Below are 25,064 nucleotides of genomic sequence, written 5' to 3' on the forward strand. Positions count from 1 at the left end.
AGATGTGTTGGGCTGTCTGCACCACTCTCTGCAGAGTCCGGTGATTGGGGTCAGTACAGTTCCCATACCAGGCAGTGATGCAGCTTGTCAGGATGCTGATTTGGGAGCCCACACCAAACTTCTTCAATTGTCTGAGGTGAAAGAGTTGCTGTTGTGCCTTTTTCATCACACTGCCTTTATGTACAGACCACGTGAAATCATCGGTGATGTTTGTGCTGAGGAACTTAAAGCTGTTCACCCTCTCAACCCCAGATCCACTGATGTCAGTAGGGGTGAGCCTGTCTCCATTCCTCCTGTAGTCTATAGCCAGCTACTTTGTTTTTGTGACATTGAGAGAAAGGTTGTTTTCTTGACACCGCTGTATTAGGGTGATGACTTTTTCACTGTCAGCTGCCTCAATATTATTTGAAATTAGGCCAATTAATGTTGTGTCATCAGCAAAGTTAATTAGCAGATTGGAGCTGTGTGTGGCGATACAGTCATGGATATACAGAGAGTAAAGGAGCGGGCCTAGGACACAGCCCTGAAGGGTGGAGGGGCCGAGGTGAGCAATCGCACTCTTACCACCTGCCACTGATCTGATAGGAAGTCCAGGATCCAGCTACACAAGGCAGGGTGAAGGATGAGGTCTCTGAGCTTCTTGTCGAGCGTGGAGGAAATAATGGTGTAGAATTCTGAACTGTAGTCCAAGAACAGCATTGTCACATAAGCATCCTTCTTCTCCGGGTTGTGTCGGTAGGTGAATTGTAGGGGGTCCAGTGTGGATGGTAGCACGCTACAAATGTAGTCCTTGATCAGCCTCTCAAAGCATTTGCGTATTATTGAGGTGAGTTCTACAGACATGTTACCTTAGTCTTTTTAGGTACCAGAACAATGGTAGATGTTTTGAAACAGGAGGGCACTCTGCACTGGGAGAGGGAGAGATTAAAAATGTCTGTAAACACACCTGCCAGTTGTGCCGTGCACATCTTGTGTACCTGCCCTGGGATGCCGTCTGGTCCCACTGTCCACTCATTGGAAACACCTGTATACTTCAGCCCCAGAGATAACCAAGCTGCAGGTCGCATCAGCTGTTGTTCTCTTCAGGAGCTCAGTGTTAGTGTGCAGACCTTGCCGGTGGAGAGCTGTGTCTGAATCCTGCCCTACTATTGTTCGCTGCTTTGATGACTTTACGCAGATCATAGCTGCATTTCCTGAGTTCCTGTTGGTCACCAGCAATGTAATCTCTGTGTCACGCAGTAAGTGATGCTCACATGGAACTGTTGATCCAGGGTTTCTGGTTCGGATAGACCCTGACAATTTCTGGGGGACAACATCCTCAATGCACTTCCAGAAGAAACTTGTGATGCCTTCCGTGAACTGGGAGACATCCTCATCGTGGAAGACATTCCAGTCGACGTCATCAAAGCAGCTGCGTAGCATGGAGGCTGATTGGTCAGACCAATCGTGGACGGTTTTAACTATGGCTGCCTCTTATTTCAGCTTCTGCCTGTATTTTAGCAGCAGCAAAATAGAGGAGTGATCTGAGTTTCCAAAAGGAGGGTGAAGGAGCGCTTTGTAAGCATTGCAGAAGGGAGAGTAGCAATGGTCAAGTATGCTGTCTCCTTATGTGCTCACCTGGGTGTGTTTAGAAATCTTTGGAGAGACTTTAGTCAGTGTCGCTAGATTAAAGTCTCCGGCAGCGATGAAAGCAGCCTCCGGGTGTGCAGTCGCCAGGGTGCTGATGGTCTCGTACAGTTCCTTGAGAGCCAGGTCAGTATCAGCCTGTGGTGGAACATACACAGCCATGAACTCCCTAGGCAGCCAGTAAGGTCTACACAGTAGCACAAGTTAGCTCCTTACTTCAACAAGTTAGGAGCTACGAAGTATTTGAAAGTCTCAACAATCATCTTTAATATTACAATGAAATGGAGATTTGGAAAATGCAGTCTTCAATAGCATTATATAAAGGTAGTCCATTATCTGTTCTAGGCGTCTGTGCTAATTTTGTTTATTGCATTCACCGGATGAATTCCTCTGTCAATAACTATTGGGAACTAATACACAGTTTTATAGTACCGTAGATCTATTGGTAGTGTTCCAATTTGTTCTATATTTCATTTAAATACACAATTTATGCTCAGTTTGGTGTCTTTATACCTTTTTAACTATTTCCATGAAACTTCAGCTAATTGGAGCAATTACTCCAGCAAAATACAATTTGTTAAATGTATCACGTAAAGAGCTACAGTTTGATACCCTGCTGTTGAGCTAATCATGGAGTGGCATCAAAAACAATCTAGATGGAGGAGATGAGCAAAGAACAAAGTTCTTCTCACTCTCTGCTGACTCTCATTGAAAATCCTCATCAAGACAGTAAAAGCATTGTAATTTGGGGGATGAGTGGGCTGATAAATTAATACTTTTCTAGAAATGGTTGTATGCCTATGATTTAAATGCATGTCTTAAACCAACTTCAGGGCTACAATTAAGGTGAAATTTTAAGTATTAACTATTTAGCCTTTATCTATTGTTATTATTCCAATTCAGCGATTTTCAATGCAGAAACATTTTACAGTCTTCACATTACCTTGGCAATGTAAAATTCCAGCAATCTAAAAATTCAGGTGCTTATTCTACTAGCTACTTATTCTACTAATATGTTCAATGATTTGAGCATTACAATTCTGTTTATGACAACATTTGGCATGGTTTTCATAGTGAATGCAAATATAACATCTGAATTCAACGTAAATTGTGCATGCACAAAAGTATAGGAAATACTATTAATTTTATTATCTCAATATTTTGTTCTGTGTACTCTAATTTTCCATTGCAATTTTATTATTACATCTTATGTAATATTTTCTGCCCATTAGTCTACAAATTAAATCATGGAAAATTAAATTACTGGGATTTACAGTCAACTTATAGAACATATATTCATCAAGGCAAGCACATTAATTTTATATTGGCCACTGATTGGTTACATTTCTTTATTTTCTCTTCAATCTGCAGGTGCTTCTTCAGAGAGCATTGATTTACTCCCAGCACCCTATGGTTTATCAAATTGGACCTCCAGTCTTGTGATGGACAGTGGGCATGACAGTGACTTGATCTTTAAATTTGACGGCAAACATGCTGCAAAGATTCCTGATGGGGTGATGCCCAAGAATCTCTCCGATCAATTTACCATCGCAACATGGATGAAGCATGGACCCAGTTCAGGAGTGAGAGCAGAGAAGGAAACCATTCTCTGCAATTCAGATAAAACAGGTGGAATGTGTGTGATTCAAGCTAACTGTCTTGTCAATTGCTGAATGTCAATCCAATATTTTATTTATAGAGATGATGATTTATGTCAGATGATGTTGAACTTACCTAAAACCTGGCCTGAAGTTTATTTTCTAAATCTGTAGTGAACAAAAACTGCCATTTTTTTTAGGTAAGTTCAATTTGTTCCCTAATCAAATAGTTGTAGAAACATGCTGGATTATGCCCTTTTTTAAAGTTAAAAATAAAAATTATAGCACCTCAATGTCCAAATTAAAATCATATACTGGACAACAAATCTTTTCATAAGTGTTGCTTCCTCTGATTTTTTTTGTTTATGATAGGCTGCTCGAAGCTGAACACAAATATAATTTCAGACTACTTGTATCATAGGAATTTGGAGAAATTAACTTTTATTGAATATAATAAAATATGTTTAATTGCTAAATGGTGCAGAAGCTTTGCAGTAGTTCAACTAAGCTGAAAGTGTTTTGTTGATGATTTTCCTTTATATGCAGTGTCTGAGGTTTCTCACTTAAATGTCCAACAATAATCAGCCAATTTTGATGGATTCCAGTTACCCTGATACCATTTTTCCATGACTGCAATGTCCTGGTGAAACATTTCACCATACTCATCACTGACAGTGCCAAGATTTGCAGGGAAGAAGCCTAAATGGAAATGCAGGAAATGAATATTTAGTGATAAGTTGTACTTCATGCTTTTGTATGCTTGAGGCATGTTGTCAACCAGCTGCACAGAGTTTGGTGCTCTGTAGTTGCTGAGAAGATTATCAGCAACATCCTTGAATGCTTTCCATGCAATTTTCTCTGATCCTAATAGAAAGTCTTTGTCATTGATGAATACAAAAATGCCTTCCTTAACTTGTAATTATGAATTGAAATAACAAATATAGGCAATTTCAAAACAATGCTGTGGGATCGGGAAATTTCATGATAAATTTCATGATCATCAGCGCAAAATCCATAAGGTGCCCCAAACGTATTCAGGAAGTAAAATCATTGTTGTCCAGTGATATCAATCCCCATCAGAACAAAGAACACCTGAGTTACCAGTATTGAACAATGCTTGGACATGACTCTGAATCCAACTTACTGAATTAACTCCTGATGCAATAAAAAAATCATGTGCATGATTTAATTTGGGGTTTTTCATGCAACATCTATTGCTTCTCATTTTTGTTTTTAACTGTAGTGTTAGAGCATCTCTTGTATTGATTCTTCCTGACAGCTTCCGATATTTTTTTAAAAGTGCACGGGCTAATTGCTTGTGAGCTCTGTATATACAATACTGTATATTGTTAAGCTTTTGTAAAGGTTCAGAATGTGAGAGGAATGTTAGTCAGCAGCCATTTACATTACAGATATGTCAACCTTGTTGTAAATTGACTAGCACGATCGTTTAGACTAGTGATACTTGCAGCACAGTTGCTGACAGCAGTTAGTTGCTTCAGTGTTTAATTTTAACATATCAGCAATACTACATTGCGTGTTTAATACAAATTACTGTTAACACAGTGGCAACAAATTTGGTCCTCAACATAATTTGTAAAATCTCTGAGCCTAAAGAAAATGGAAGCTTTCTCCACAAAATATTAATGGTTTTGGAACGGTCTGTTCCATTTTCTTCACGATCAGTTAACCCAAAATAAGCAGCCAACATTACAATACTCTGTTTCAGCCACCATGTTCAACCTTGTGATCGATCACAGCCTAAACAAAGCATGAATTTTACACAATTAATGCTATGATGATCAAGTTATTTTGTGCCTTTTCCATTAATTACTTTTAGTATGCAATCTACTGCCGTGTATTTGCTCAACATTGATTATGTCTTTCACTCGCCCGTGTCCCATAGTTAAGGAATTTCCTTCTCAAACTGAAATGTTGATAGAATTAAAATGTTTACATTATGTTGATTCACTTTCAAGATTTAGTGCTGAGTCCAATAAGTCCACGTGTAGCACATTCAAAGTCAAGATAGTGCAATAGAAAATGAAAATACAGGAAATATTGAGCAGGTCATGCAATATCTGTGGAAAGAAAAATAATTTAATAATTCATCTTGATGGCCTTTCATTGGAACTGGAGTAACTAAGGTATTGGGCTGGAAAGTTTGCTCTGGTTTACTCTTTGAACTTCCTCCCCATACGATTCCCAGAACTGCAATTTTGTGACCCTCATTCTCGTAATGCCCTCCAACTCTGCTGCTGGAGCCATGGTGATACTGAAAAGTGCACTGCCAGTAAACCTCTCTGATAATCATCCACATTGAAGGCAATCACAATAGATTTAATTCCATCAAAAAGAAAAAAAAATAAACAGCAGTTGGATTAAATTAAATATTTAAAATAATATGTTTGGTGCATTGAAGTCACAAATAATTATAAATATTAAATAAGTAAACAGACCACAACTACACTTGAAAGTCAAAAACAATTCAGATTTTAAAAGCCTGAAATATAAACAGTAAATGTAGAAGCACTAAACTTATTCTTTCCCCTTTCATTTCTGACAGGAAATACTGTACTAATCCTGCTTCTCTTTCCACAAGCTGATCTGCTGGGTGTTTCTAGGACTTTTACAGCAATATTACTTATTGCACTTAGCTTTTTACTTAAAGCCGGTGACTCCATTCAAATGAATCAGGTGGTGCTGTTGAGGAGCTGGATGTGAATTATATCTGTCCCCTCAGCTCAGTATGGTTGAGCCCTGTCACTGGAGCTGACAATGCTAGTACTGGATGTTCAGCTTGTTTCTGACTTCTACATTGCAGTGGCAGATGTGGATGTCAAGGGCAAGTTGAGCTCACATTGCAGGCAGTTGGCAGTTCCCTGTGGAACTGCTAGTTTACAGTCTCGCTGAGCATTTAGAGCGCTTTCCAGTTTAGGTTCCAGTATCTATTGGACAGTATAAGGGGAATAATAATGATTCTTGCAGGATTCTTGTTAACCAATGCCATTTTTGCCATCAGAAATGAATCGCCACCATTACGCACTGTACGTCCACAATTGCCGGCTGGTGTTCTTGCTTCGTAGAGATTTTGACCAAGTTGACACATTTCGTCCAGCTGAATTCCATTGGAAACTGGAACAGGTGGGTCAGACTTCAGATCAGTCATTAGTGGAGCTAATTGGAAGAAGTTGTATTGTAAATTTTTAATACTTTGATTAAAATAACCTTTTGTGTAGCCACTATTCAGCTATTCAGCTGCTATGTTATTGGGAGTTGAGTGTGTGTGTGTGTGTGTGTGTGTGTGTGTGTGTGTGTGTGTGTGTGTGTGTGTGTGTGTGTGTGTGTGTGTGTGTGTGTGTGTGTGTCCAATCACAAAAAAAATGATAGTTGAAACCAGGAGAGGAGAGGTAAAGAGAGGCTGCTGTGATGCCAACAGTCACTCTGAATGAGCTGCAAAAATCAGTGGTTGCAACTGGCAATAAAATTCATGGCTCCACAATCCCCAAGGCCTTACCCAAAAAGGGCGTTTATGGAAAAAGTGGCAAAGAGGAAGCCCTGGCTAAGAAAAGAAGCATATCCTTGCTCGTAAAGATTTTGCCTTACTTAGAAGATTCTTATGGTCGGATGAGATTAAAGTGGAACTTCTTGGCCTCTCCACCAAGCATTATGTGTGGCATAAATGTAATACTGTATATAGGCCAGGTAACACCATGCCATCTGTAGAGTATGGAGGAGGTAGCATTGTGCTATTGGGATGCTTTTTAGCAGCAGGGACTGGATATTTGGTCAGAATTGATGGGAAGATGAATGCTGCTACATTCAGTGAGGTCCTGAATTAAAAACCTTCTAGCCTCTGCCAGAAATCTTAACTGGGAAGGAGGTTCATCTTTCAGCAGGACTAGAACCCAAAGCACACTGCCAAAGCAAGCTTGGAGTGGCTTCAAATGAAGAAAATTGATGTCCTTGAGTGGCTTAACCCAATCAAACATCTCTGGCAAGACTTCTAGATTACTGTCCACTGCTGGGCCCCAACTAACCTGGCACAGCTTGAGTAATTTTGCAAGGAGAAATTTGCAAATCTTGATTCATCATGATGTGCAAAGCTAATAGAGACATATCTGAATAGACTACTGGCTGTATTAGCTGTCAGAGGTGGTTCAACTAAGTGTTCAGCAAAGGGGGATGAATACTTTTGAACTGCTGACATTTCAGTCATTAAATCTTTAGGTTTTCATGTTTACAAATTTCCCTGTTTTTTGTGCTCTACTGTGAAAGAAGCATATGATTCTCAAATAAAAATTCTCAGCTGATTTGACCAAAATTCGCGATAGTAATACTCATTTAAAGGGTTGGGGGCTGAATACTTTTACAAGACACTGTGTGTGTGCGTGTCCATGTTTTGTAGCTGTGTATATGCTGTGTATAGGTGTATATGGCTGTTGATGCATTTTGCACGCCTGATTATGTGTTGTGATCAGATGTGTTTGCTTTATGTAGGTGTATGTATGTTGTATGTAAGTTCATTTGATGTGTATATGTATTATATGCATGTTTGTGTGTGTGCACATGTGTATGTTGCTGTGTAATGTATGTATACATGCATTCATGTTTGTACACCTGTTAGCTAATTCCAAAGCCTTCATTTAGTTTCCAGTTTAATGCATTTTTGGCAAGCTGTTGCATGGATCAGTGGATGAAGCTTTAAACTTCTATTCTGTGTTAGTTTCAGAAATGATTTTTTATCTATTTTCCTTAAATCTGGTCCATCACAGTGTACTGTTTCCCAGCCGGACGGAGCTTCAAATGATCTTTTCCCCCAGGTGGCTACTCGTACTATGCATGATTTCAAAGCTCCAAGATGATTCTAGATCCTGGATTGAATCGTTCTTTCATTATCCTGTAATTAAATTGCATTTTGTCTATCCACTGTCAAACACATTATGATAGAACAAGTGAGATCATAAGATCAATCATATATATGTTTCTGTTCCATCCTATTTTCTAACAGAATATTGTTACCTCAACAATTGTGCCTGCACTTGTTTCTTTTAAGACCGTTGTTTTTGTGCATAATTGTTCAGTGGTGAAGTGCCCATTTAGCCCACAATTCCAGAGCTTCTCCTTTGGAAGTGTTAGAAACTTTATCACATTTCCTGTTCGTTCCCCATACCCGGACAAAATTTTCCTTCTCATTTAGAAAGATTGCCATTAAGTAATTAAAAGTGGCATAATGTGCTATGTACGAAGATTGAAAATTGAAGTGATTTAAGAAAGAGATATAAGGGATGTAAATAGAGTAAGAATATTTTTGAGCACAAGAGATCCTGCAAATGCTGAAAATATATATTTTATGGCTCCCTTCATTTGAGCACTCTGATTAAGATCGTTTTGCAACTCCTAAAATAGCTGCTTTATGTGCATGGTTTTTTTTTACTTATTTTCCATTTATCTAGGTGCTGTGCCTCAGGCTGGCTATGCACTGTGAACAGAATAGTTACTCTAAATTCATGAGCTTTTAGATAAATCAAAAATCATTATTTTATGATAACAACCAGTACTTTATCTGATGAGCACCATTTTGAATAAGCATTTGTTTAGCTCCGGTATCTCCATGATTTTATTTCATTAGCAGCTGATCATGAAGATAGACTGGAGCTCCAGCAGACGATGGGGTCAGTTCTCACACTAATTGTCAGAAGTTGATACAAAATGAAAATCATCCAGTGTAATATTTTATATAGTATAATTTTTCCAAGGTTCTAATAAATAGGTGCACCAATCACAGGTGGGCAGAGGGAAGGGTGGCAGGGACAGCAGATAGCCATTTCCCAGAGTGATGTGGCCTTGCCTTTTCACCTGATAATTAAGTCAGTCAAGCACTGGATGTTTTTTTTTACAGCTTCAGGTATCACCTAAAACAAATTCCTTGTTTGCAAGAAATTCGTGGAGTAAACATGGCAATGCTCACAATGCTATGTTCCCTTTTGGAATATTGCAGGGGAACTTAGACAACTTCGACCCAAAAGCTGCCATCATTTGGGCACCTAATTTTTAAAACTGTGATATGGACTGGTACTATTATCAGTTGTCCCATACCTACTGTCAACCCTGTGGGCCTTACTCTTCCCTTTAAATCAGCACTCCCCCACTACCAACATCTCACAATCGCAATCCCAGCGCCAAACCCTGCAGAACAATGTTCGAACCCTCTGTTTTCAAGTGCACCAAGCATGCCTGCCACTTCCTCTTTCGTTCTAGGCTTTGATCAACAAAATTCCCTTCTGTTGCCCTCCTCTACTCTGTCTCCTCAGTACATGCTTTCAATTACAAATACAGCATTGATCATTAGTTTTGCTGAAAGCCTTTGATATTGAGAAATGTTCAAGTCTGCAGTGGAGTGTGATCCTCTGAATTGGTTGTTTGGTCAAGAATTTCTAGGTGTTTTATTTAAGTTTGTCTTTTTTTGCATACAAATTCCACTGCTTCTTCAGTTGGGGGGGGAGGGGTGTCCAAAATTTCATCATAGTCCCTGATTTAATATATATGTGAGGGCTCCACCTTCTCCTAGTAGTTGAACTAAAAGCATGATGAATTGGATCTAGGGCAGAAATATAACTGAAACACTTATTTTTCACTAACTTTAATGTGGCTACCAGCATATTACATCTTTCGTCTTAAAGAATGGCAGTAACACGACTATTGCCTCCATCCTCCCATTATGTGTCTAAGAACTGTGTTTCAGATTTAGTTCACAGGCAACACAGACCAGATTGCTCTGACTCCAGTTTCCCTTAAATATGTTGTCGGGGTGGAATTTAGAGCAACAGGGGCAGAGTGAACGAAACTATACCATGTAAGATATCTCAATTCTGGTCAAAAGTTGAAGAAAGCACTGTGATTCTGCCTTCTGTGACTGGGAGTGCAGAGGGAGAAATTGTTTCTCAGAAACAAAAGTACCAGCTTTGTTCATCTGAGAGTTCCAGTCAATGACATCATTGCTCTAAGCAAAAGCATTATGAGGTAAGGAAAGATCTCACAGGATTGTGGCATGTGTGCAGGGATATAATTGCATCCAACTGCACTGATTCCCTCAGTCAACTAATCAGCTGATACTCATTTGGACAGACTCTGACATGAAACAGGCTCACTTGGACAGAGTCCCCAAGAGAGGCAACAGTCATGTGGCCATTTACCTTGCTGTCTTCAGTATAGAAGCAATGTAAATTGTTGATCATAGAAAGAGATGCAGTGCTCTAAAACAAAAGTTAACATGATAGCCAAAACCGGTTTTTATTTTTGTTTACATTCTGTGAAAGATGCTTTCAGATCACCCTAACACAATGTTATGGCTGTAGTCTCCTTTGGTAAAGTAGCAATAAATTGTTACCTATTTGTTTCTTTTCAGCAAAAGGTTTTGAATGAATTGGCTGTTGATAGATCTTAGCAACAGCTCAGCTACCGTTAAACTTGTGTCACACTTACATACACTTCTTCCCTTGGACCTTGCATGCTGTTCATAAGCAAATTTGTCATTCGGGATTCGAGTTGGAACTGGGGACTTGGGCAGTGATAGAGAAGGGAGGAGAATAGAGAGCTGGCAACTGGAGCCCATTGCGTATAGCAGGAAGCCATGAAAGGATTAGAACTAGAGGGAGGGTCAACTAATAGAGGATTAAAGCCTTGGTGGGGAGGGGTCTAGATTGGGCATTCAGAATTATAGGAGGAGTAGAATCTTGAATGTCATTGTGACACATCAGTGGGGAGATCAGAAAGAGTGGGTGGGCAGATTAGTTGGATCAAGGACATGAATTTGTTGGTTGGGGTGGGTTTGAGAGTAGGGGTGATGCCTGAAACATGGAAGAGATGAAGTCTTACTGTAGTGGAACTCTGTTCCAGTACAGTGTGATGGAAACATGGTGTCTGTCAAATAACAATGAGGAGTGGAATCAGTTCATTGCTTCTGATGTGGGCTTCATTGGAGATGCAAGAACTTCTAGACTGGTCTAAAGTGAACTTACAGAAATGTAACACTGAAATAGGAAGCACTTTGTCATTGAATTTCTTTGCCAGTTTAATACATAAATATGGTTTCTATTAGAGCTGTCTCAGAATAACAAAGTGTGAACAGTTATTTACATACAAGCAGAGATCACATAACAATTAAATTATAGCAACTGAAGAATTTAGATTTAGATATGAAATTAAATAAATTAAAATACAAAAACAGGCATCAATAAAGTATATGTGAAACTATTGAATACTTGTAAAATCTCAGTTGAATCTCTGTTTACCTTGCAAGGGGATGCTGTTATCCCTATTTAGACTGAGCAGTGTATTTCATCATACCCACATCAATGAGGATGTCTTACTTATCCTAAATTATGAAGAGTGACTATAATTATCTATAGAGACTATGCCTCTTCAAGCTGATGCCAGTGAACAACACAGCCAATGGTAATGTCCTGCAAACAGTTCACAGCACTACTTATTTCACGTCTATTTCTTCTTTCAAATATGATTTTCATTATTTCTGAACCACATTAAATTGAATACTACTGGACAGTTGGCTTGATGTTTGACACCCTATGAGTTGTTGGCTCTCTGTAACAGCACAATTTGGTCTTTTTTTTCCATGGGTTCCATGGTGTTTCTTTGGTTCATGGTTGCCTGTGGGAGGACAAATCTCGGCGTTGCATTCTGTATACATACTTCAATAATAAATGCACTTTGAATCTTTGTATTTATAAATATCGTAATTATTTTAAAACCCAGTTTTCTCCTTCAAAAGAATAATACTATTTAATATAACCATTGGCAACAAACTTGAATATCTGCATGACATGTATCAGACTGCAAGCTTCTAAATGATAAAACCACCCTCAGCAGGCATTTCCTTTCTCTGTTGTAGTAAAATTTAGCACCTCCTTGCAGTGAACTGGTCCAACTGAGTGGAGGAACACTGGGAAATGCATTAACTTAACATAATGCGTTAAAACAAACAGTACATATTAAAACTCAGAAGTCCTCTTTTTTCTGGAAAAATAGTTTTATAACTATCTTTTATATTAACTATTCTAGGAAGATCATGACATAGAAAATATAAACTATAAATTTAGTGTGGCCCATAAATTGAAATGTTTTGGATGCCCTGTATATAATTCTCCTTTTGATCATAATATTAACAGATACTCCATGGAAAATATTTGCTTGTGAGCAATTTAAATTTATGCTTCAGTTCCCAAAAAAAACTTCAATCTTCTAAAACGTAATTAACTACAGATCGGTGGAATACTTGAAGGCAATAGAAACTTCCTCGGATAAAATTCTTAATTCTGTTCTGAACCAATATTTTTTCTATTAAAATTGCTTTCACTTTTAATCTCATCGTTGGAACATCATTCCAATTTTCTCTCAAGTGCTTGATGCCATCTTAAAAACAAATATCTCTATTCAAATTGTACTGCTTGGTTTATTATTCCATTGGTTAAAGGAGCCAGTAATGATTAATTATTCACATCTTTGATAATTGTGGGATTACCACAGCAATTGATTTAAAATCTGAATCCTATGTGAGGTGTTAAAGGACTTTTGTTGGGCCATACCTGAATCAGGCTCATATTGTCATAAGCTGTGTCCCCACCGGAGTTAGATTCAGAGCACAAAATTGTCTTGAATCCAAGATATAATAAGGCGACTGCAGTTCAGAGGACTCAGATAGAGAGATTAAATCATGGAGTTGATCCAACAGGCAAGCACAGCACAGGTAAACAACTGGTTCTGACTAATGTAAGGCACAAGAGATCGATCCTAAGGAAAAGCAAGCATTTTAATACCAATAAAAAACACGCGCAATTAACATTCTGAAAGAAAATCTGTTACCACATCATGAAATGAATGAGCTTGAATTCACAGAAATTTAAAAGAAATCTAGGCTTTTATTCATGTAAAACCATCATGTGTTAAATGCAATTAAAATAATTATTGAGAATTGGAAGACTTGATTAGAGATTGTTAATGCTGATAAAGAAGTGACTGGCCTCTTTCTTCTTTTCCCTCTGTAAAGGTTTTGCTATTTAATGATTATGTAAATGAGACATAAGGAGAAACTAATGATAGTGAAACGTGTATAAATAATTTTGTGAATAATTGCTTGAGGTTTTAAATTTATTGCAGTTCTGTGAGCTACATCTTGGAAATAGCAAGTTTTATTCTAATACAGTGAATTAAATTTGATTGAAATTCATTAAATTTAGTGAAAGATTTTATCTATGGCATGTCAATTACATCTTTAAAAAATAAAATCTCATTAGTGGGAAAAAAACAGAATGTTAAAGGGTATTATGCTGATGAGTCAAACTATTGACATAATGATAATTCTGTCTTGTGAAGAGCCTGCATAATTTTAAACAATAATAGCAATCCAACATGTGACTATTACAGTGAAAACTTCTATTTAAATTTATCAAAAAGGAATAATGGGTTAATTTAGTGGAGGAATTATAATACAATTCTTACCGATAATGCCAATTTAATTGCTTCTATTCATTAATTTTAAATGTAAAAATAGCTGTAGTGTGAAATATTTTTAACTCCAGCCAAAATTATCCAAAGAATTTTACAAACAAAGCTTTAATAATTTCACTGCTGGAGGCTGATTAAGTCAACAGCTTCTGAGGTTGATCTAATTTGATATCTAATGAGTATATATTACAACAAGATTAGTTCACTAGGATATTTTATATTGATATGAAAAGTTACATTAACAAAAGAGAATTAAAGTAGTTATTGCAAATAATAAAAACATGGTATATGTTTTAAAGAACTAGTGCTCGCTTCGGCAGCACATATACTAAAATTGGAACGATACAGAGAAGATTAGCATGGCTCCTGCGCAAGGATGACACGCAAATTCGTGAAGCGTTCCATATTTTTTTTAAAAAACTAATCTGTCCAAGCTGATTTTATCTCATAAAATTTGACACTATCTGGATATATGTTTAAAGGCTTGAGCAATGAGGTAGAGGAATAGGGAGGCAGAGTAGATTAGGCGAGAATTTCACAGGTTTCACAAATTTCAACATTTCAAAGTTCCAAAGTGTATTTATTATCAAAAGATATATAAATTATAAAGACCTTGAGATTTGTTTGCTTACAGGCAGTTGCAAAGCAAGGAACTGAGAGAACCCAATTCAAAAATTTAGAGCATTGTTAGCTAAAGACTGAGTTACCAGTGTGAAGCAATAAATACCAGGAGCTTTAAATGGCTGGCACTTGAGGAATGCAAAGGTTTTGAGGTCTGTATGGATGATGAAGGTTAGAGGTTGGAAGAGTTCATGCTGTCGTCAGATTTGAAAACAGAGTTGGGTATCTTATAATCAGTGTTTCAGAGTCAGCTCTATTATCACTGACATAAGTAGTGAATTGTGTTTTTTTTGTGTGGCAGCAATTCAGAGCAAATCAAAAATTACTGAAGTTACAAAATTAGATAAATTTTGAAAAAGACGAATAATGGGATAGTGCTCACGGGTTCATCGACAGTTCAGATATTTGATGTCAGAGGAGCAGGAGCTGTTCCAAAAATGTTGGCTGTAGGTCTTTATGCAGTTGTACCTCCTCCCCGAAGACTGAAGATTATTTTATGTCATTTTCCAGTAGACATGTAAAGGAGAATGAATAATTATTACTCTGGCTCCAATGCAGAACAAAAAGAACACAGAAGGATAAGGAACACAATCATCATTTTAAAAAAGCAGCATAAATATAAATGCGTGAATTAGGTTATATGCATTGATTGATTGTCTGTCCATAATGAGACACAAAATGATTAAATAGTGGTACTGGGGAGTGTGGAAGGGTGATTTTCTCAGTGGAGGTGTTGATCAGCCTTACTGCTTGGGGAAAGTCACTGTTTTTGAGTCTGGTGGTCTTGACATGGATGCTAGCCTCCTCCCTGCGTAGAAGTGGGACAAGCAGTCCATAAGCAGGGTGAGTGGGATCTTTCCTTCATGATATTACTGACCTGTGTGTGTGTGTGAGATATTTGTCCATGATTACAGGTTGGCTGGTGCTGGTGATGCACTGGGCAGCTTTGACTACCTGTTGCAGAGCCTTCCTGTCTACCTCCATGCAGTTTCCAGACTATCCAATGATGCAGCTTATCGGGATGCTCTATCTTGCACATCTGTAGAATAATGCAAGTATAGATGTGCGTGGTGCAGCTCTCTTCAGCCTCCTCAGAAAGTAAAAGCATTGGTAAGCTTTCCTGATTGGGTAGAATGTGTTCTGGGACCATACAATTTTGTGCAAGAGGTTCTGCTCACAATTTTCAGAGCCTTGCTGCTAATGTAGAGGTAGTAATGAGAATAAGGCATGCCAGACCTGGATGGTGAGGGTCTTTTAATGATGAGTGCCACCTTCTTGAAGCACCGCTTCTTAAAAATGTCCACAATTGTGAAGGGCTTTATGCCCATGATGAAGCTGACTGAGTCTACAACTCTCTGTAGTCTCTTTGGATCCTCCATAATGGATCCTCCTTACTGGACAGTGATGCAACCAGTCAGAATAGTCTCCACTGTACATCTGTATAAATTTTCTAAAGTCCTTGGTGGCATATCAAATTTCCTCAAACTCCTCATGAACTGGAGCCACCGGCTTCTTCAAGCTTACAGTGTGTTGAACCCAGAATAGATCCTCCAAGATGTTGACAACTAGCAAATCTCATGATAGCCTTTTGTCAGCCATACCTGGACTTCTTGTAGGATTCTGGATCAACAGATCTATCCTTCAGCAGACTGAAAATCTCCAGTTGATCCAGAGCTTCTGGTTTGGATATGTTCATTATGTTCTCAAAGGCACACACTCTTCCATCCAGACCTAGATGAAGTTGATGATGGCTGAGGCCTACTTATTCAGATATGAAGGTAAATTCCCCAAATATGGCCCAGTCCAAGAATTCAAAGCAGTCCTATAAACATTCCCCCATGTCCCTTGACCATACTTTTGCGGTCCTTATTACTGGTGCTGTGGTCCTCAGTGTCATCCTTTAGGACAAGAGTGAAAGTACAATCAGGTGATTGAATTTGCTGAAGTGCAGCAGTGGGATGGCACGATAAATGTTCTTGAAGTTGGTGTAACAGTGATCAAGTATGTTGACTCCTCTGGTACTGAAGTGACACGTCAGAGACTTCTTCGAGCTATTCTGGTTGATGCCACCACGAGAATCAGGAAGACACCAGGGCGTAGTGTCTCATGACAGCTGATCATGGTGCTCAGCTCCACTATTTTCAGCTTGGCAGATACAACAGACAACACTTAACTTCCAGATTGTCTAGGCTAGGGGAATAGGTCCAAAAACCACTATTGAAAAAAAAGATAGGGATGGGTAAATAGGACTTGGTGTTAGTCTATCAATAGTTTTAACATGAACCAAGAATTTAGAGGACAGCTCAAAGTTAGCTCAAACTTCCAGACAATAATAAACATTTAAGCTTCAGTAATTGCAGTCAGAAGCCCAGAAGTCATCACTGGCTTTTGAGATCTGATTTACCACAACGCTCTTCTTTCAGACTGTGCTCACCAATGTGAGCAATGCTGCCAAATGCATGTTTATTTTATGGTGTTCTAAGGAAATGCAGCAGACCTTCTGGTTGTTTACAAACTTGAGCATTTTCATGATTTGTGAGGCCACTGAACTGAAGTAGCATGCAGGCTGGACCACAAATAACATATTTGCTCCTCTGATGGATAACAGTTAAAACATCTGAAATCTCTGCGTTAGATAATCAACTAACGACTCTAGTCCCTTGCAGTACTAGACTTGAAAACCCAACCTTTATACTTCAGCTTCACATTATTTCTTAACTTCAAGTTGGCACTTGGAGACCATACATACAAAACAGTTCATTAGCTTAGCAAAATTTGATGCATACAACATGAAAGCAGGGGCATTATTTAAAACTTTATAAAACGTTCTCTTGGCACCAAAAGTTACTGCATCCCAATTTGTCCAATACACTTTAGGATGGATGTGAAGGTCCTCGAGAGGCAGGAGAATTGTTGCACAAATGATGGATTTCAGATACAAAGTTAGACTGGAGAAGATTGGGTTGTTATCCTTTCAGCAAAAAAGATTGACGGGAAAGCTGAGTGAGGTTTACAAGATCATGATTGGGTTTCACTGGGGTAAATAGAGAGAAGCTGTTCCCATTCGCAGGTGGCTTAAGAATGAGAGACACATTTAAAGTGAAAGGCAAAGATGCAAGGGGGATGTTTCAAAGATTTCTTGGGTCAAACAACATGGAAATGTGGCCCCTTGGTACACTGTGCCTGTGCTGGTCACCAAACGATTATTTACACTAATCTTAGTTGATTCTCTCCACATTCCCATTGAAAGCCCCCAGATTTCAACACTTACCCGTGCACTAGGGGAAATTCACAATTGATTTATCTACTTGTGTCTGTATTTTGATGTGAGGGGAAAATGTAACTCCACAGGAAACCTGTGATATCACCGGGAGAAAGTGTAAACTCTAGACATAAGCAACAGACATGAGGATTGAACCCAGATTGCTAGAGGTGTGAAGCAGAAGTTCTGAAAGTCATACCACGTTGCTGTATGATGCATTTATTAAAATGTGTGGAGAAACATTTCTTACCTGGAATGTGGCTATTATCTAGAACCCATTGTCTCCAATGATAGTAGAAGCAGGAAAAGAAATAGGATAGTTTTTTGAGAGAGAATAATGTTGGACTACAGGAAAGAGAAGGGTCATAAGAAAAATTGAATTGCTTCAAAGCAGCTGTCATGAACTCCATGAACCAAATGGCCTTCTGTGTCACATAGATTCTGTTTTATGTATTATTCCTGGAGAGGCAGTCAATGCGTAACTGAATAAAAAGAAACTGGATAAATGTGAGACCATCTGGGAAACACTGCATATTCAGTTCAGATTAGTGTACTGTTGCTCCTCTTAATATAGTCATTGTAAAATTAATTATTGGACAGAGTGTTTGCACTTCTGATAGAAAGACAGTCTGATTGTGTGTGTGGATGTCTGGTATCAGTGAATCAGAGCGAATACCTAAAATGGCACCGAAATTCTTCACAAATCAGTTCTTGAAATAATGTGTTTGGCAAAAATGAGATATATTACTCTGATAAGCAGTTGTTATTTATGTAGTGAACTGACAGCACAAAGTGAGGTGGAATATAATATTCTGACAAACTACAGTATTGTGGATGCACAAATGTGACTATATTTGGGATTTATATACGCGTATAAATGTGCAAGTTGTGAACTTAGTAGTTGTGCACTTGACTAGTGAAAGGCTCTGCATAGGAGCAATAAAGTATGAAGTTAGGCCAATTCCCCAATTACAGTAGAGTACCCAGTGAAAGTATCTGTGCCATGTGCTTCCCTTTTGATTTGACCCTCTCCTACCATCTTCATATCTTTTATGAAAAACTGAACTTTTACAGTATAAATACATACTGCAGAGTAGATGGGCATGAAGAGTTTCATGCTTGGCACCATTGTACTCAACCATAGATAACAGATCTTTGGGATGTTTGATAATAATCAGAACCTGGAAAGAACATTGGTCACTGAAATAAAGTGGACCTCTCTGGCTCAGCTAAATGAAGTCTGTAAGTTATAAATTATTTCAGAGTAACAATGTTTAACCGTACACACTGTTGAAACAAGTCAGAAATTAGTCATACTAATGGCTGATAAGGAAATGCTAACGGTAGATAACAATCAGGCCAATAGAAAAGTGAAAAGAAACAGCTGAATTGGTCGTTTCCCAATAGCATAGAAGATCTGTCAGTTGAAGTGTTCATATCAGATTGTCCAAGATCATATTAGACATCTGAATGTGTTTAGGTTTATGTCAGTTATTTATACAGATGTTAGAGGGTAAGGAATCAGGTTAATAAATACTCACGGTAATATATACCTTTGCCATACCATAACCTCTTTTGACCCCTTCATTACCATTGCTTGTCACACTGTTGTCCAATATCCATTCTTCAATAAGCATTACATTTTTCTAGTGAACTAATGTGAAAAACACTCTTTATTCCATTATTTGCAATCTTTATTTGAGCCACTGATTTGATTTCTTCTCCTGACTGTGGTCTGATGCTGTCAAACTGTTAATAACCAAACCATCCCTTTGTGACTGAACTACCACTTCATTTTGACTCTTGTGACATTCCCTTTGTCTGTGGCATCCTCATCTCATTTGGTGCAGAAGTCTTCATCCATAAGTTTTTCAGCTTAGCATTGTCGCAGTATTCTCCTCACCAGCCATCCAGGAAGTGGATGCACCTCATCCAGTATTCTACTGCTGATACACTAATTCCAACAAACTCACCTACCTAATCAGCAGCATATGCACATCATTTGCCAGCGATAATAATTATCCAGAGCACAGTATGAATCGGAGAAGTCTGTCATATCAGATCAATGAGTGATTGACAGGAAAAGGGGAAGTTTCTGTTGCAGAAGCTCCAGACAGTGCTAGCCTTTTTGTCTGATCAACTGTCTATTACAATATAAAGCTGAAGCACTACGCATCTACAGAAGCTGTCCAAGTTGGACAGGAGTTTGAATGATGGGCAGCTTTGGGAGTTCATGACTGATTTGTTTTGTTTGAGTAAGAATGATGTGCAAACAGACAGGCTTGGTGTTATTATTCTTTACCACAAAAGCTTGCAGTAGAGAGGTTTCCTGTGAGTACGAGGGATGGTTTAGTAGTGAGTAGCATTGTCTGATGTTGTACAGCCTTATAAGAGCAGTAAGCTCTCATCTTTGCTAATAGAGAGCCATTGGACCAAATGTCAAATCACTGTCATTGGGCTCAGTACCTTTTTACTTCCATATTTATAGGATATGGACATTGCTGATGATGTTGGTATTGAATATTCATCCTTAATTGTTCCTGAACAGAGGAGGCAGTTATCAGTTCTCCACACTAGATTCACACTTTGCTCACAATGGGCAGGAATAGCATTTTTTTTCATGGAGATATGTTGTTACATTACAGTAGTTTCATGGTTACCATTACTGAGATCAGTTTTTTTTTAAAGGTATATGCAGACTTTTGTTAAATGACTTGAATAATTTAAATGCTTGGGTGGCAGGATAGAAATACGTCTCTAACATCAGGTGACCCTTGGGCAAGGAGTGGCACCAGCACTCCGAATCCACACGGAATCAGGGTCACGTGAAGCCATGGAAGCAGCTGGTGGATGATCATGTGAGCAAACAGTGCATATCACATTTCCTGGTTATGCAACCAAGAGAGGTCACCTATCATGTAAAGACACTGCCCAGAAGAAAAATCTGTAGAAAAATGTGCAAAGAACAATCATGGTCAAAGACCATGATTGCCCACATCTTACAACACCACACATAATGACAATAATGATGAAGTGAATTTAAATGCCATGGAGAGATCTGAGTACACGACCATGGATCAATGTTCCAAAACTTCACCTGGTAGTCCAGTAACTTAACCAATAGATTCTAAGCTAGAAATGATGAGACCATCATTGTTGTCCCTGGCCCTGATCTGTGCTGACATCTGTTTATATATGTGCTAGAACAAATAGTGGTCTTGGCAGTGATGCCTCAATTCAGATCAATAATTTTACCTACACCTAAGACCTTGGCTTAAACAAAAATTATTGGGCACAGAAAGGTAGTTTGCAAATTACCACGCACTGATAGCTTGTAAATGAGAAATAATGTGAATAAAGGAAGAACAACAAAAGAACAACTTTGGTTTAGTTATTTAATTACATTCAAGGCTGGAAGTACCTACGGCAAAGAAGAAATCTGGTTAAATAAGTAGTTAATTGGTTGGAAATGTGTACATTTAAAATTCATTTGCAAAAATAACTAATCTTTCATCAAAGTACCCAAAGGAGAGAGTAAAGCTCAAATTACATTTCCTATCAAAATATGTATACTATATACAACCTTGAGATTCATTTCCTTACTGGCAGCCACAAAACAAAGAAATGCAATGAACCCATTAAAGAAGACCATCAAACACCTAATGTGCAAAAACAAGAACAAATCGTGCAAACAATAAAAATAAGCAAGCAACATTCAGAACAGAAATTCATGAAAGTGAGTTGACAGCCACAAAGCCATTCATCACTGCAGCCAATCCAGGAGCCTGTTTGTTGCAGGCCACAGCTGAGAGATGAGTAAACTTTGCTGAGCAGCAAGCTGAACACTGGCCTGCCCATTGCCCATGGTCTTTTTGATCTGGCCTTGCACTTAAATTGGCAAAACATTTCTCTCAGATCCAGGGCCTGCCATTTCAATATACTCTCAGGCCTGGACTCTTCTGTCTCACTTCTGGCTCAGCACATAAATCGGTTAGACATCGGCACATTCTTCATTTTCAGTCCTGGGTCCCGCCACCTTAACTCTGCCTCTCCTCAGGTCTGCCGCCTTGTCTCAGCTCCATCTGATCCAGCGATAGCCAATCATTGGCTTATTCCTCACTCTCGGGCCAGGGCCCAGCTCTAAGGTTTGGCCTGTATTAAGCTGAATTATGTCTTTGTTTTGATAATGTTTATAATAATTTTCACAAGTTCTATGTCCTAGGAGCATAATAAATGTTAAGCATTGTGACAAATCTCACTGTATCCCATTATTTCGCTCTTGCCTCATTTTGATGTTAGGCTAACATTTTGATAGGAAAATTGAATGTCACGTGCTAACAGACAGGAGAACTTTACTTGCTCAGGCACAAAATAATGTTGGAAATAATTAGAGATTGTGCCTTTAATTGTACAGCTTTTTTTTTCATTTTGGTGTAAACACAATTTTCTGAGAGAGCTGCGTTTATACTTTTCTCTAGAAGATTTATATGTAGAATATACAATTCATATCTCATGCAAATTGAGGAGCTCACTGTGGGAGTTCTAAGAGGTGTATAAATTGCAAAGAGCACATTTCCTGTTGCCATTTCCCCTAATTTTCAAGAAATTTGTGAAAGGCATATAAAATCATTTTCCACTTTAATGAGCAACGCTGTGCAACATCATAGTGAAGTATGATCCTGTGCTTAGTAATATTGTCCTTTCATCAGTCAGAAACAAAAGAGCAAAACAGGTAGAAATTCATCCTCCACTCTACATAGTAAATCTGCAGTTTGGCAAGACGTGCTGGCTGAACTCTGCTTCTAGAGGTTCACCCCCATCGTATCAGGAGAACTTCTCCCACTCGTATTAAATCATTCATGGTATAAACATCAAAAAGAAACAAACCATGTAATATTTATGCATACATTCTATTTATGTGTGAACTGTTACATTTATTTTCCACGTACAAGCTAAGATAGCTTCCAACAAAAAAAAGATGTGTTTCCTAGAGTGGATTTTTTTCTCTTGTGTTCATGTTAACGGCCAAATAATAAATGCTAAGGTGAAAGTTCACCAGTTTTAGTTATACCTTTTTTTATAAACTAGCCTTCTTGTCTTCAGGCTGTTTAATTCCGCAGTATACCACAATTACCCAACTTCTCATGCTCCTTTTGGCCAACCCTTCTGTTCTACTTGCTGCACCACTTTTTTGATCTGATACTGTCCATTTAAATGCTCACATCTAATCTAGTCTTTTCTGTTTCAGTAAGTGCTATTGATGCTGTCTTGTCCTTGGATGTAATGTCTTGTTTCTGCTCATTGTTCTGAGTGCCTCATGGCCATCGAGCAGTTATCAGCAACACTCATTCACCTCAGACACACTGTTAAAGGAAATAGATCCCATCATCTGTTCAACTGCTTCTCAGCCTGAATGGAAATGAGACAGAACATTTTTAATTTGCATACATAATGCAAACTATTCTCAAAATGATTTAATATATCTGATTTTCCCTGGAGCTGTTAAGTATATTACTTGGTATGAAGAGCAATTGAAATATATCTACAACTATTTTTGTCAATAATTTAATATAATTTTCATTCTATTTTGTCTTGCCCCTGGAGCAAGCATAGCATCAAAATGCTTTTATGTGTAATTTGCAGATTATTAGATTATTAAAAGAGGTTTTTTTTTATTTGGATTTCAATTTATCTATTCTAAAGGACTAAAAACAAGAGAATCTTCCCATGCAGTGTAAGGTGCAGGCATATTGTGTGTTACCTTATCTTTCTGCAAAGTTGTACAACATAAAAATAAACTTTCAACCTGGGTATTAAATAATTTGGGTTCTTCTATTTTGGTATTCCAAGATATGTGGGCTACAAGGTCAGGTGTTGTTCTGTAGTGTTGACTGATTGTGCAAAGCTGGAAAGGTGCGTTATATAACTGCACTTAATGGCCTGGACTGTGAAATACACAGTCTACCAAAACCTGCTGATTCTACTGTGAACATACCAGCAGATTCTTGAGTGTGGATGTCATTGGGGTAGGTGGTGGTGGCCCTGTCATCATGCTTCGAGGGCCACATGAATCTGCTGTTTACTTTTCAATGTGTTTCACTTATGCAAGTGAAAAATTGATTGCATCTTCGAATAACTGCAGTCGCAACAAGGTAAGCAATCACAGGTTGTCAGTAACATTGACGATGATGTACTGCTCAGCGAGCAGCAAAATCACTTGAGATCCTGAAAGCTCTCTGTTGGGAAGCTGTTGGACAAGTGCACTGTCTAAAGATGCTGCGTGGCTCTTATTGTGGCTTGTAATCTATTTGCTTTCCAGACCTGAGCCTTCGTATTCTCATTATTTGTCAACCAGCAGTTTCTTTCACCAGTGAGCTCCCTGGCTGCATATTCCGGCAAAGTTTGAATCACATGGCTATATTTAATTTCCAGCCCAGTTCTTCTGCCAAACACTTATTTGTTCAATGACCTTACAAAAGGCATTTGTTTCATGTTTTAGTTATATTATTGCAAGAATAAGCAGGTGCAATAATGTAATTATGGCGTCTCCACTATGGTGATAAAACATTTTCAAGTAAATTGCAAGATCAGAGAAGAACTCAACCCAACAATAATATAATTGAAATATTATATTATATTATATAGCCTCCCCTGAGGCCAGGGGAGAAAAAAAACCCAGGACATGGGCTAAGGGTGAAAGGGGAAAAGTTTAAAGGGAACATTGTGGGGGGGGGGGGCTTCTTCACACAGAGAATGGTGAGAGTGTGGAATGAGCTGCCAGATGAAGTGATAAATGCGGGCTCACTTTTAACATTTAAGAATAACTTGGACAGGTGCATGGATGAGAGGTGTATGGAGGGATATGGTTCAGGTGCAGGTCAGTGGGACTAGGCAGAAAAATGGTTCAGCACAGCCAAGAAGGGCCAAAAGGCCTGTTTCTGTGCTGTAATGTTCAATAGTTCTATATTAAACAAGTGCAACTATACATGTGTACTAATGGTACCATGCACCAGAACACTATATGCTGTGTAAAAACACATATTCTATAACTTGCAGCACTTGGTGATTAATTTCAAACCAATGACAGTGAGAGCCACTGATTTGAATCTTAAAATACAATTAAGAAACAAACAGTGGGAAGAACAAGATGGGCTAGTGAATACATTTCCCTACCACGTGGAATAATGTGAATACTGATGAAAGAATTATCAAAATAAAAAAAAAGACAGCAGGAACATATGGAGATTGTGCATCTGGAGTGCGTGAAAGATGGCTGCCATAATTGCATTGCTGTAACCTTTGATGAAAGGGAGGCTGTCAGGACTTTTGTGGATGAATCTGGAAGATCGAGTCAACATGTAAACTGACATTCAACAGTTTGCTAAATGAGAAAGAAGGTCAGCTCCTCCTTTATGGAAAATGAAGGATCGGAT

At 38.4% G+C, this 25,064-nt stretch overlaps 1 protein-coding gene and 1 non-coding gene across 3 annotated transcripts in view; both read left to right on the forward strand.

Moving 5' to 3' along the window:
• clstn2a (calsyntenin 2a) overlaps positions 1-25,064 on the forward strand; it is a 537,584-nt gene that overhangs the window by 440,372 nt on the left and 72,148 nt on the right. For both annotated transcript variants that reach the window (XM_059948013.1, XM_059948017.1), the window contains 2 exons: positions 2,998-3,255; positions 6,247-6,368. In XM_059948013.1, coding sequence (XP_059803996.1) covers positions 2,998-3,255; positions 6,247-6,368 — 380 coding nt within the window. The remainder of the gene's footprint in view (positions 1-2,997; positions 3,256-6,246; positions 6,369-25,064) is intronic.
• Positions 14,053-14,159, forward strand: LOC132390638 (U6 spliceosomal RNA). Its single transcript, XR_009510958.1, has one exon. It is a non-coding gene; the product is annotated as a U6 spliceosomal RNA (small nuclear RNA).

This window comes from Hypanus sabinus, chromosome 2, assembly GCF_030144855.1.
Source record: "Hypanus sabinus isolate sHypSab1 chromosome 2, sHypSab1.hap1, whole genome shotgun sequence".
NCBI lineage: Eukaryota > Metazoa > Chordata > Chondrichthyes > Myliobatiformes > Dasyatidae > Hypanus > Hypanus sabinus.